This window comes from Labeo rohita, chromosome 7, assembly GCF_022985175.1.
Source record: "Labeo rohita strain BAU-BD-2019 chromosome 7, IGBB_LRoh.1.0, whole genome shotgun sequence".
Classification (NCBI taxonomy): Eukaryota; Metazoa; Chordata; class Actinopteri; order Cypriniformes; family Cyprinidae; genus Labeo; species Labeo rohita.
In genome coordinates this window covers 9,724,503-9,738,674 of record NC_066875.1, presented here as the reverse complement: position 1 = coordinate 9,738,674, position 14,172 = coordinate 9,724,503, and the positions used below count along the sequence as shown (strand labels likewise).

The 14,172-nt window shown below is 33.2% G+C and overlaps 1 protein-coding gene across 6 annotated transcripts in view; it reads right to left on the bottom strand.

Moving 5' to 3' along the window:
* Positions 1–14,172, bottom strand: part of myo9aa (myosin IXAa) — a 153,383-nt gene that overhangs the window by 54,079 nt on the left and 85,132 nt on the right. For 4 of the 6 annotated variants that reach the window (XM_051114147.1, XM_051114142.1, XM_051114146.1 and 1 more), the window contains exons 6-8: positions 8,173–8,226; positions 2,299–2,399; positions 331–457 (exon numbers count right to left, since the gene is read on the bottom strand). In XM_051114147.1, the coding sequence (XP_050970104.1) occupies positions 331–457; positions 2,299–2,399; positions 8,173–8,226 (282 nt within the window). The remainder of the gene's footprint in view (positions 1–330; positions 458–2,298; positions 2,400–8,172; positions 8,227–14,172) is intronic. The other 2 variants (XM_051114143.1, XM_051114144.1) reach the window with 2 other exon arrangements.

The window sequence follows — 14,172 nt, the reverse complement described above, 5'->3', positions numbered from 1 at the left end:
GACAGCTGAATACCAGGGTTGTATATGAAATGAACATCATTTAGGAACACGATATGGCTTTTTCAACATATAGTACTGTGATTGGGAAAAATATAATTGTGTACTAGAAAATTAAGCATAGGGGCTTTATATTGATGAAAATATATTAAAAATGTACTTCATGGACATGAGATGTACCCACAATTATAGAATGACCCTTAGATTGTATTACACTGAAAAGAGTGACAAGTATATTCTTCAAAATTCCTTTTGCGTTCACTGACGGAAGACATTTAAGTTCAGAATAACATGAGCAGGGTTAATGTGTTTTGTGATTCAAAGATCCTGTACCTCAAGCAGCTCTGATACTACAGGCAGAACTTCAGGATTGCAGATGTCAATGGAGTCATCCCGGTATATCTTCTTCTTGTATCGGATATTCCCTAAATGAAGAATAGCTGACAGCAGAGAGAAAATCCTGCAAGGGAAAAGAAAATAACACTAAGAGAGAGATACAATCTGAGAATGGCTCGATTTGAAAAAGGGGATATTATTTTTACAGATTAATTAAAAACCACTGCATGGATTTTTATCATTATAGTGTAGCTGTGTACATACACTGCCAACACACATTAATGTTCAAACAACATGAAAAAGAGGACTTTGCATCCGATGACCCCTTTAAGTAAAAGTACAGATATCTTACCAGAAAATGACTTTGGTAGAAGTTGTAGTCATCGTTTAGAATGTACTTGAGTAAAAGTCTTAAAGCATGTAATATTTATTGTACTTTAGTATTTGTCAGTATTTTTTAATCTTAAATGTACTTAAGTATTGAAAGTAAAAGTACAAGTAAACGCAAAATGGAAAATAAGCAAATAAATATATGTAAAATGTTCATACACAGCTTGAGTAGCAAGATTGTGTTCAGTTTTAACTCTTCCATTTTGTATTTCTGGCTAGGAATAAGAAGCACTTCATCTGGTACTTTGTGTCTTTCATTCCAACATAAGAAAACATTTCTGGAATCTGTGTCTGAAATAGCATTAAGATATATTTACACAGTTTAATGTATCTCAGAGGGAACATGGACGCATTTAAACTGCAGTTACAGATGCATAAATAGGCCTAATGTTTTGTTTTTAACATAAAACGTTGAATACTGATATGTAAAATAATTGAAGACATGAAAAAATAGTCGAAATGTGAAATTAACACCGCCAGTAGGTGGCAGCAAGTGACTGTTAATGAGTGAGTCACTGAGATTCAACCGATTCAATTAAACAGCTGATTCATTCAAGAACAAAGCATTTGATAGTGTTAATGAGTGAATCACTGAATCATTTTTATCAACCGATTCATTCAAAAAGCTGATTCATTCAATAAGTAAATACTGTCCATTGCTCAGAGATGCAAAACAGTGCTCTGATCTTTGTTTGGAACAATTTTCAGGTAATATGTCTAAAACGTAAGTCACTTATTGCTTTACTGAACTTGTGTATAAAGTTATTATTAAATGTGTTGTCTGTGTGATATAGATTAAGATAACTATATTAAATTACATAAATATAAAAAAGCATACAGAAGCATTTTTACCATATTTGATTTGGTGATATAGCCTACTTGATAATTTCAGATTGTACATCATTACAACAACACTCACCATATTATCACAGAAGATATACTACATCGCACACCTCAGACTCGAATCGAGTGGAAAATTAGTCATGCACGGTTGTGCGCGCACTTGTTTGCACATGAGCAAAGGTGTTTTTAGGAGTCTAACTTGTAAGCGCCAGACCACTGATTCATCAAACCTGCTTTCCTCAGTCTGTGTTCTTCTGACTTATGACTATTTTGTGGTGAGTAACAAATATGCTTCGGGGGAAATGTATCGGAGTAAAAGTATACATTTTAATTTGGAAAAAGTAGTGAAGTAAAAGTAGGCCTACATTACACCACTGAAAAAATTCAGCGAATAACAACTTACATTTTTGATTTGTGGTAACAAGGCTATCATATGGCTTCAGGAGATTTAAAATATAGCATGAGTCTCAGAGCACATTTCAGATTCATAGTGCTTTATTTTTTGTCTTTTTGGAGCTTGACAGCTCTAGCTCTCATTCACTTTTATTTATTTGTAAAAACAAAAACAAACAAAAAATAGAGGTTGGAACAAAGACTTTTTTTTTGAGTATTCAGCTATTCATTTAAAAGAGTATATATATTAAATGAAAGCTTATAACTAATGAAGTCAAAAATTGCAAGCAATATTTGTGTGTATGTGCATGAGGGGGCCAGCATTTTGGTGAAACTCACTGTTTACGCGTGGCGGGAAGGAAGCCCACCATCTCCATAGCCAGCTGCAAGCGCTCAAAGTCGTGCTTAAGATCCTCCCCTTCAACTGTGAAGCAATCCTGCTGGTTTCAACAAGAAAGAAAAGTTACCAGCACTTCAAACAATTAAACACTAGTTCACACCACAGTCACAGTCTGAGGTTTCCTCACGGATGGTTTTCTATGCAATCATATAATTTAATTACCTCTATTATCTCTTCAAAATGCTTATAAACATGATGTTCTATGAATGTTTCCAAAATGCTACAGCACATTAACAGATAATAAGCTAATAGCATGTTGCGTTTCAGCTGCTTGTATGCATTCAGACACAAATGTGTACAGTAGAACTGCTTTTCTGGCTTTCTGGAAGCTGCCAGCGCTCCAGAGAGAAACTGTCAGAGTTTGGTTGATTGACTCAGAGCACCATGTCATTACGAAGTTTGGTCAAAAAAGCAAGAGCCGCCACATTTTTCTGGTTGAAAATTAGGGCCCTGGTGAATGTTAGCATATGCATGTTCTGCCCATGCAGTGGAAAATTCAGAGTGATTTGCTTTTTACACACACATCGGAAATCTGGCACACCAGCAAAGGCAATAAGAAAAGTAGCAATTTATGACTTGATTCATTCCATCAAATGGAACAAGAAAAACGTTTTCAGTGAAGCTGAGAATGTGCACCATCCCACAAAGTAAATCTGGATGAACCAATTTATATTCTCAGAAATCACAGCATTAAAGATGATTTCCCATCTCAAGATTTGTGGTTCTTAATGTGCTGTTAGAAACACACACAGTATATTGTGACCATATATAGCTATACTGGCCAAGATAATGCTGTCATTTGATTAAACCAAATCTGGAAGCAAATAATAACAGGCCATACTTGAGCCAATATTGTCTTTGATGTCTGATTTCTTAATTTAGCAGGTAAAATTCTTTATTGGTGCTTGAAAGTATGTAAAAAGGCATTCTTTTAAAACAAACAAAAAAAAGCTAATGGTCCAATTAGCCCATATTGATGATAATGGCTTTTTTGATCAATTTGTTTTCCCACAATTTCATTCTAGACTGCTTTTCTGTCTCTAGTATCACATTGATATAATTTATATTGCTCAATTTCTAGTCGTCATTATAAGGGCTGTTAGCACTTCTAACAGCGCTTTCGCTATAGTTGTGCAAAGTGTGTACACTAACAGCCAAATGTTTTTGAAGATTTTTAAATGTTTTTTTTAAAGAATACTCTTCTGCTCACTATTTAAAATAACTGCTTTTCAAAAATCATTCGAATATGCTGATTTTACTGTTCAAGAAACATTTTTATTATTATTATTATTATTATTATAAAACATTTGAAGTCAGTATTTCTTTTTTTTTTTGGGAAAGAAATTAATGCTTTTATTTCGCAAGGATGCTTAAAATTGATTAAAAGCGATGATAAAGACATTTATAATGTTACAAAAGATTTTAATTTCAAATAAATGCTGTTCTTCTGAACTTTTTATTTTAAAGAAACCTGAAAAAATTCCAACATAAACATTTTTATTATTTTTTTTTTTTTTTTTGAGCAGCAAATTAGAATATTCTATAGATCATGTGACTGGAGTAATGATGCTAAAAATTCAGCTTCAGAACAAAATCACAGGAATAAATTACATTTTAAAATGTATTTAAATAGAAAGAAAAAAAAAAAAAAAAACTTTTGACTGGTAGCGTATAACGCCAAAACTTCAGATATTAAAAAGCTACTGGTCTAAGTAGGCTTACATTAATAATGATGGCTATTTTTACAAGTACTAAATCCAAAAGTACAAACTGACTGAATTTAAAAATTATTTTTATTTAGTAAAACTGTAGATTGAAGTGTCAATGCTGTTTTTTTATGATTTATACAGTATTGATTTATAATATCGGCCATCATTTTTATATCTCTCCATCTCTAGTTAATGATTTCAAGGGTTGTCAGCACTTCTAAATGCTTTTTGACCTTAGTGGTGCAAAGTGCTGTGAAGGAGATCTGGAAGCAAGACTTCTGCCATCCACAGAGTTCGGCTGCTCCAGCTGGCAGAGCAACTGCATCCTACTCACAACAACACAGTCAAATTTACACACACGTCCTCCCCTTAATGAGACAGTGTCTCCTTCATCGCCTCGCTTCATTACTGATGCCAAAATTATAGCATACCAGAGCAGTGGAAAGGCAAACAGTGCTGAAACTCTATAAGCTTTATGGTTTAAACCCAGTCCTGACTATTTGTTTTTCTCCTTTTCTCATTCACATTTTCAGGCTAGAAAATGTAAAAGCTTTTTCTCATGTTAAATGTTGTAAAATGTCTCAAACAAAACAGACCTGAGTAAACAGACAGACATATTACGCTTTGGCTTTGAAGCAAAATGACATTGATACGACAAAATAGTTCTGTACAGAAGCTTTATGTTTCTTGTGCACTTCAACACATTATGATCACTTACCTTCTGATTGCCGTTTATTTGAACAATCATTCATGATAACGCACACTGTGAATTGAGGAAGTCCAAAACCAGGCATAAACAGCAGGGGTCTCAAACTTAAATTACCTGGGGGCCACTAGTCATGAGTTGTTGTTTTTTTTCTTTGCTTTTTAAACTTACGGCCAGTTATATAGTTAAAACAAATGTAAGTGTCTGCAAGTGTTTTTAAAATCATACATTTTAACTATATACTGTACTAGGCCTGCCATTCAATTACATTTTTGGTCAAATTAATTTCAAAATTAATTTCAAATTAATTTCAGAATTTTTAACACATTGTTTATGCTTTTCAGGTTTGGTGGCCTCATGATGCCAAGAGCTAAAACGGATAGTGTTCAATTTATATGATATTTCTAATTAAAACAATTGTGTTTCATTCAGATAAGTAGCTATGCAGCACCTTTAAAAAAAGAGGCAAAACTCTGTCACTTCTACTGTGTAAATAAATTTATAACATGAGTGATCTAGGGTTGTTGGACATTTAGGGGCCATATCCAGGGGGTGACAGTTTGAGACCCCTGATAGAGAGCATGAAGACACTGAACCAATAATCAGGAAATACAACAACCATATCAAAAACAACAATCATGCCAACATACCCATGTTGATTTGGTCATTGGTTTGTGCAAGTTGTTTCCGTGTAGAGTGTTAAAGTTTATCTCAAACCTCTTGAAATCAAGAAGTAAATCTAAAGAATGTGGCTTCGTATGACTCCAGTACCATGAAAAACTATTTACGGCACTAAACAATCAGATCTCCATCAGACGTTTAGTCACACCATCAAACAGGGACCAGGAACTTCACTATAAAAATGTGAACCCTAGTGAAAAAGTAATAGATTTAAGTCTGTTAACGTATTTACTCACATATCGCTTGAGACTTACTGATATGAAAGTTATTAAAAAAATTGTAATTAAACTATATTTGGAGTACTACTTGTGCACAATGCGCTTACCTTAATATTAAGCGTAAAATATGTTTTAATGTCACTATGGATGAGGATTGTATGATTTTTGAATAATATCAGTCTGTAAATGCAAAATATTTAAAGTGTACCTAAAGTATACTTGCAATAGTTCTACTTTAGCACTATCAAATATATATCTTTAGATGGACTACAGCACTACTTCCGCACAATTTAAAGTGCATTAAGTACAAAAATAGTTGTTCCAATTTAGCAGACTTTAAATATACCCGTTTAGCATACCAAAAGTACAACTGCAGGGTATTTTTTATTAGGTACATAATATGTAAATGTATTTGTAGTATACTGAGCATGAAATAAATGTATTTTAAATACATTTTAGTTTATTTTTCACTAGGGAATTCACAAAGATATTACTTTTTAAAATAATTTACTATAAACAATTTTTACTTCATTCTTCAAGTTTGAAAAATGTTGTCCTTAGTGCTGTCAAACGATTAATCGTTATTAATCACATCCAAAATAAAAGTTTTTGTTATTTATTAGGTTATTTGAATATTTATTTGGTTAATGCACACACATGCATGGACAATGATTTATATATATATATATATATATATATATATATATATATGTGTATATATACACACTACCGTTCAAAAGTTTGGGGTCAGTAAGACTTGTAATAGTCTTTAAAGAAGTCTCTTATGCTCATTAAGGCTGCATTTATTTGATTAAAAATATAGAAAAAAAACTGTAATATTGCAAAATGTTTTTACAATATAAAATAATGTTTTTTATTTTAACATACTTTAAAATAGAATTTATTCCTGTGATGAAAAGCTGAATTTTTATCAGCTGTTACTCCAGTCATAAGTGTCACATGATCCTTCAGAAATCATTCTAATATGCGGATTTATTATTAGAATGATCAATGTTGGATAATATCAACAGCTGTGCTGCCAAATATTTTTTGGAACCTGTGATTTTTTTTTTTTTTTTTCAGGATTCTTTCATGAATAACAAGTTTAAAAAGTACATATATTTATATTATATTCAAAATATAAATATTTTATAACAATGTAAATTATTTATTATTAACTTTTAATAAATTTTTAATTATTAACTTAATACATCCTTGGTGAATAAAAGTATTCAATTCTTTAAAAAAAAAAAAAAAAAAAAAAAAAAAAAGAAACAATAAAAATGTACTGACCCCAAACTTTTGAACGGTAGTGTATATATATGTATATATATATATATATATATATATATATATATATATATATATATAAATCATTAATATATGGATAGATTTTATAAATACGTTATGTTTATATTTTGAATATATTTATATATAACATTAATTTTACATATAAATATTTTTTCAATATATATTGTATGTGTGTGTATTTTAAACAATAACTTTTATTTTGGATGTGATTAATCACGATTAATCGCTTGACAGCACTAGCTGTCGTACATTAATTCACTTTATGGTTCAATGGAAGTCTATGGAAGTTTTTTTTTTGTTTTGTTTTGTTTTGTTTAGAGCATTAACATACAATCTTCACTATAAAAATTATTTCATATTTGAATTGTAAAGTTTTCTAAACTGCCCGTTCAAAGTGGGACCACTGCTTTATAAATGCAGGGTTAAAGGCAGAGTTGTAAATAGTCTTATTTAGGGAGAATATGGTAACGTGGTCAATCTACACTATTTTTTGTTCTGTTCATTAAGTATTAGAGTGTAGATGCAGACTAATATACCTGCTTCTTTATCTATGCATTGTGTTTCTTCATCTTCATCTCTCTTTCACTTGGTCAATATTTACTATGTGAAAATAATTTGAAAGCTACATGCTGTAACTAATTAGATTTAACATTTTTTAACATTTATCAAATGAAATTCACTGGTATTTGTACTATGCAACTACTACATTTTTAGTATTGTGACAACAGTATTATTTAGTAGTATTTAACCCATTTAACTATCTGCTAATAAAGCCTGGGATTAGTTCTCTGTGTCATTAGAGTCTAAGATCTCGAGTTTACATTCGTAGCACCCTCCCAATGCAAATAAAGCTTGTTTGTACTGTTTCTTATCACTCTTATCCAACCAACTATAGTGTTTACTTGGCAACAGAGATCTGACCGAGATGCCCAGAGTTCAAACTATTTATAGAAGCAGAAGAATCGCGTGACGCCAGATCAGGGAACACCTCAAAAACACAATGACCAAACAATATGCGCAGCCTAAGAGAAAGCCAGAGAGATGCAGTGAGCACATTAATTACATCCCGAGCCCCACACACACAGAGGATGGGAGTGGTGTACTGTGCAAAGGAAAAGTTATGAAAAGTGATTTGTGGAGCCCGTGACTCTTCTCAGAACAGCAACGACACATTATTTCAATACTGACCGGTTCGTTCTCATAGTAACTATCCCAGTGCAGCCTGTGAGGTTTCTTTGTCATCTGGAAGTAAGGTAGATGGGATTAGAGCGACATTCCACACAATGCCTGTTAAACACATGCAGTTTTTAAATAGGAGAACAAAAGCATTACATATAGCCGCATGCTCTGGGTTAGAAACACAAAGGTTATGTTCGGAATGGGATACTCCCATACTACTTGTACTATTTTTTTTAGTATGTACAGTATAATGAGTACAAAATTACACATGGCATGCCCTACTATATTTGCTAAAAAGTGCAGTATACAAGAGTACACTGTGAGATATCCCACAATGCAGTAGACTTAACCTCCAATTTCCAGTGTGATCAATCAATTTTAACTGTAATTTTAATGTCTTTCTTAACTTATTATGGCACTGGGCTTTCCAAAGTTGACATTTCTACAAACCTAGATAAAAAAAATGCAACTGAACTATTTTAGAGACAGTAGCTGCAGTATGATAAAACTAGGGCTGTCACGATTCCTCAATACAGTTTGAGTGCTCGATTTTAAAAAATCCTTGATTGAGTAACCTGCAAAATCAACCCAGGCTCATTGGAAATACGTGTCTCTATTTACATTTCTGCAACAGTGTAAAGACGTACCTTACTGCATGTTCTGCAGCAGTTTCAAAGTGAAATGTCCAGAGAGTGGCACTAAAACACACGCTCAATACGTGACCGTGACCGTTTTTATTACATTGGTACGGGCATGTATTGCTGCATTTTTATTACGCTGTTCGAGGTACGTATTGCAGCTGTTCAGAATTTAAATATCCAGGGCGTGTTGCTAAAGGTTAAGGCTCTATTGTGTCGGAAAGTGTGGTATGAGTACCACCAGTGGTACTCAGAGGAATCACTAAATTAAACATAAATTAATGTTAAAACACAATGGCCTGGTTTCACAGACAGGGTTAGATTAAGCCAGGATTAGACCATAGTTTAATTAGGACATTAAAGTAATTTTTATAAACATGCCTTATAAAAGACATTACTGGTGGGCATGTTGAGATGAAACAAGGCCACTGACCAACAGTATTTCAAGGTCAATCGGTGCAAGTTTCTTTCAGTTAAAACAGCTCAGACTTGCATTTTAGTCTGGGAATAGGCTTAAGCCTTGTCTGTGAAACAGAGGGAACACATTTTAATTTTAAGTTTTTTTGTTTTTTTTTTTACATTTAAGTACTGAACAGTTTTTATTTAACTTTTAGGTACAAAACTTTTTAATTTAATCATTTTTTATTTACCTGTTTGTAAGCACAGTGCAGTGTTAATGTGTATTTACAATGTTAAAGTGGCTGACAACAAAAAAATATTTTATTAGAAATAAAACTGCCTCATTTTTTAACTGTGCAGAGCTGCAGCTGAATAGTTAGGCCTACTACACTACTGTATTTTATTGTTGGTCACTATGGTGGTACTTGGAGAGACAAATATTTTCTGAGGTGGTACTTGGTATAAAAAGTTTAAGAACCACTGCCCTACATCAAGCTCAACCTTAAACCTAACCGATAGTGTTAACAAACGCAAAAGTGATATAAAAACGCATTTGTTGATACCGCCATGCTACTTTAACTTTATGCGGATTTGAGCTGTTTTGTCGAACCGTAGTTTCAAGGGATTTGTTCCGGGCATTCTTCATCGCTCAAGTGCAATGCCGTATCACATGAGCTACCGAGCAAACCCACTGAATTAACTCATGCATATGAAGCTGTATATGTGACGACAACATTCAAAAGTATCAATTTTCAAATCGCGCAGGATGTTTAAATTGTTTTGAAGCCATAGGGCCATTTTTACTAACAGCTTGCGTCAGCACAGACAGATTAGTGGCTTTAAAGTTGTACTGTCAGGTTTTACTAAAGACGTGCAGTGATGAATTAGTGCTGAAAAGGCGTGGACGTTTTTTTTTTTTGAATATGCATTCGTAGGAGTTTCCCTTTCAGACACAAAATTTATGGGAGGAGAGTATTCAAATAAATCACGCAACGTTTTTTGTTAACGTCATTAATTTATTTGGAATGCCAGAAGAACACATTATCCGAACATATCGTTTGCCAAGCCATGTTATTTTTAATTTGCTTCAGGAAATAAAAGATGACTTAGAACCCTCAATTAGGAGTCACGCAATACCAGGTCTGTCAAAACTTCTAGAAAACTTTCATTTTTTGGCCTCCGGGTCTTTTTTAACGTACTGTGGCTTTTTTATTTCTTTATTTTTTATTTGCGACTACGCTAATTTGAGCTGCGCTTGGTATATTGCGTTGGTCGATATGTAAATGAGATGTTGCGTCTGTGTTCTTTAATTTGCACATTGTTAGTAAATCACCTGCAGAAATTTCCCCTCTTATCGGCGGTGTTTTGGAATTGCTCTCTCGTGCTAATTTGCCCTGTTTAGTAAAACTGGCCTATAATATAATATTCTAAGTAAGTAACTGTGTGAAAAGGAGGCTTTATTAATCAAAACTCTGTGTGTAAATAATACTTTGTGTGAAAAGGAATAAAAGTTGTCAGAGTTTTACTGCCTCTAGTCTTCATTTAAACTGAAAACTGCAGTGATTCGTATATACTGTATAGGTATGTTTTTTCAGTTTTGCAGAAATGTATATAGAGGCACGTATTTCCAATAAGCCTATGTTAGGCCATTACAAGGCTGCATTTTAAAATCATAATAAAGCATAAATGCTTTTGTGAATTCACAATCGCTGTGATTCAATTAAATATATGTGATTTTTGTTAATAATACATTATGGATTTAAAAAGTTGTGTTCAATAAAACCATATAATTACTTGCTCTTGATATTTTATTTGAACTAATTAATATTGCCTGCAATTGTTCACTTAGGTCTTTTTTCATTGCTACAAAAAAATTAATTATAATAATCCGATTACTCGATTAATCATCAGAATAATCGACAGATTACTCTAGTACCAAAATAATCATTAGTGACAGCCCTAGATAACACTGTTGCATTTGTAATTGAGCAAGTGTTTAAAAATATTTATTGCTGCACACTACAAACTGTTTCACATGTCTTAAAAAATGGGGAACAAAAATACATTCAGTAAACTCAGTAAATACTGAACAGTTTGACATATGCAGTATGGTAGCATTCCATTCCGACAAGGTAAAAACACAAAATGACATGTACACCAAACAGATTATGACAAGAGACGGCACACACTCAGATGAAAGATCCTGAAATGGGTTATGTGTGTTATGTGTACATTTTATACCCAGAAGAAATGAATGTTTATCTTTCAAAGGATTTATAGAATTAAGAAAGTATTTAATTTATTTTAAAAAATCTGCTAAAACTTTACAGTAAGGCTGTGTATGTTAACATGTATATGTTAATAGCTAACACGAAATAACAATAAATTTTAAGGCATTTATTAATCTTGGTTAATTTTGTATGTATTCTATATAATTAATACATTAACAAATTAATAAATTATGTAAAACTCAATTGTTTGTTGCATCTAATGTATTAATAACAAACTGTTTTAAAATGGTTTGACCATTAGCAAAGCAAAACAGCTGGCTAGATTAAATCTGAAAAGCCAGACAAAACCTGGCATATATTTCTCTGAATGTTTTTTTTATGTGAATTCTCCACATTTTTGAGGCCTTAAGACATTAGAGACGGAAGTTAAGAAAGAGCAACTATAATGGTACTTGAAAAAAATGACAAGAATTCACACCTCTAAAGTTTCTTCCGTATTGAGTTTCTTAGCTCACTTGGAGTTTTGTGCGTAGTTGATATTTTTGTTTTTCCTGCTGAATATGTAACTGCACAGAGGAGTTTGTGTGTACAGCCAGCAGCCAGATGGACACACGAGATCAAGGACAAAAAAAAGGGACTCTTGGCTGAAGACAACAGAGATCCTCTGTATGTGAAACCCCAAGAACTGCACAAGCGACTGTCTTAACACTGGTCAAAATTACTGAGTAGGAGTGGGTCATGATGACTGTCTAGTCAACCGAAAACCCACTAGCAGTTTTGATATTTTCAGTGTGTGATGTGAAAGCTAGCAAATCAGACTGAAATTTGCTGTTTTAAGAACGTTTTCTAATTTTGTTTGCAGTGTACTGTAAGATATACAAACAGACATATTAGACGAATGAAAACGTACACATTCATTAACACATACAGTGTTAAGTGTTAAGATTACTGAACATTTCATAAGACAAAAGAGTTACACACACACAAAGTACTGGACGGCTGCATGCAGCAGCTTTTCACACAGAAACAAAAGCATGAGGCAGGTGTGTGTTATGGAAATGAGGGGCATGTTAGGAGCACAGGGCTGCTTTCTGTGAGGGGATTAGGTTTTGAAACGTCTCTGTGTGCGAGACCACTGGGCCAGCTGAAAGGAATGAACTGTGGAATCTGTTTCCTCCATTTTCCCCTCCTTCCTGTTTGCCCAGTGAGAGTGAATCCGTCAATGGGGCTGTTACAGCCTCAGAGAGCAGCTGCCTGACACGCACTCATGACAAAAACTGACTCCACAAGGGCACACACACAAAAAAATGCTGCCATCCAATTTTCACAACAAAGCTTTGCTGATTTTAACAGCAGAGGCAGTACGCCATGGTCCTGACTAGAGTGTGGTATTAAGAAAAATTAAAAAAATATTGATATCATATTAATACTACACACACAGGTAACACTACGTGGATGGCATTCTATCATAGTAGGTAGCAGTACTGCACCTTAAAGGGATAGTTCACAGAATTATGAAAATTCTGTCATTAATTACTCACCCTCATGTTGTTCCAAACCCGTAAGACCTTAATCTTACGACTGACAGAGAAGAGAAGATATTGTTGAATGGAGTCCTTTTTTTTTTTTTCCTTTGCACACAAAAAAATTTTTCTCATAGCTTCATAAAATTAAGGTTGAACCACTGATCACATGGACTATTTTAATCGCTGTCCTTACTACCTTTCTGAGCCTTTAACGTGTCAGTTGCATTGCAGTCTATGCAGGGTCAGAGAGTTCTCGGATTTCATCACAAATATTTCAATGTGTGTTCTGAACATGAGTGAAGGTTTTATGGGTTTGGAACGACATGAGGGTGAGTAATTAATGGCAGAATTTTTATTTTTGGGTGAACTATCCATTTAAATTTTTCTGACACCAGTTCATTAAACTGTAAAAAGACAATGACAACGCAATGTGTAGCTTTTACTATAAAACAATCATTTCAGAGGACAGTGAAACACTCTACCCGCACCTGAAAAAAAAAGTTAGGTTGTGGATTTCATAAAGACCGGGCAAAAAACACCTCAGTCTGCAGGAAGTGCTGATTATCAGTTATTTTGTATGCTTTTGTACAGTTTTGGTTAAAAACAGTGATTCATTAGCCACAGATATAGTGGATATAGATCATATAGATCAGTGGATTCAAATTTTTCTGAATTCTGAAAATTCTGAAAAGAAAAGAATTTTCTTTTTTTTTCTTCTCCCTTGAAGATGATAAAAAACACACATGTGACCCTGGACCATAAAACTAGTCATAAGGGTCAGTTTTGTGAAATTGAGATTTATACATCTTCTGAAAGCTGAATAAATAAGCTTTCCATTGATTGTTAGGATATGACAATATTTGGCCAAGATACAACTATTTGAATATCTGAAATCTGAAAATAAATAAATAAATAAATAAATCATCAAAATACTGAGAGAATCGCCTTTAAAGTTGTCCAAATGCAGTTCTTAGCAATGCGTATTACTAATCAAAAATTAAGCTTTTATATATTTACGGTAGAATGCATGGAACATGATCTTTACTTAATATCCCAATGAATTTTGGCATAAAACATTTATTAAATTTTGACCCATACAATGTATTGTTGACTATTGCTGCAAATATACACATGCTACTTATGGAGGCAAAAAAGGTGCTTTTTGGTTTTTTTTTTGTTTGTTTTTTTGTTTTACATTTTCTCAGCTAGGCTTGA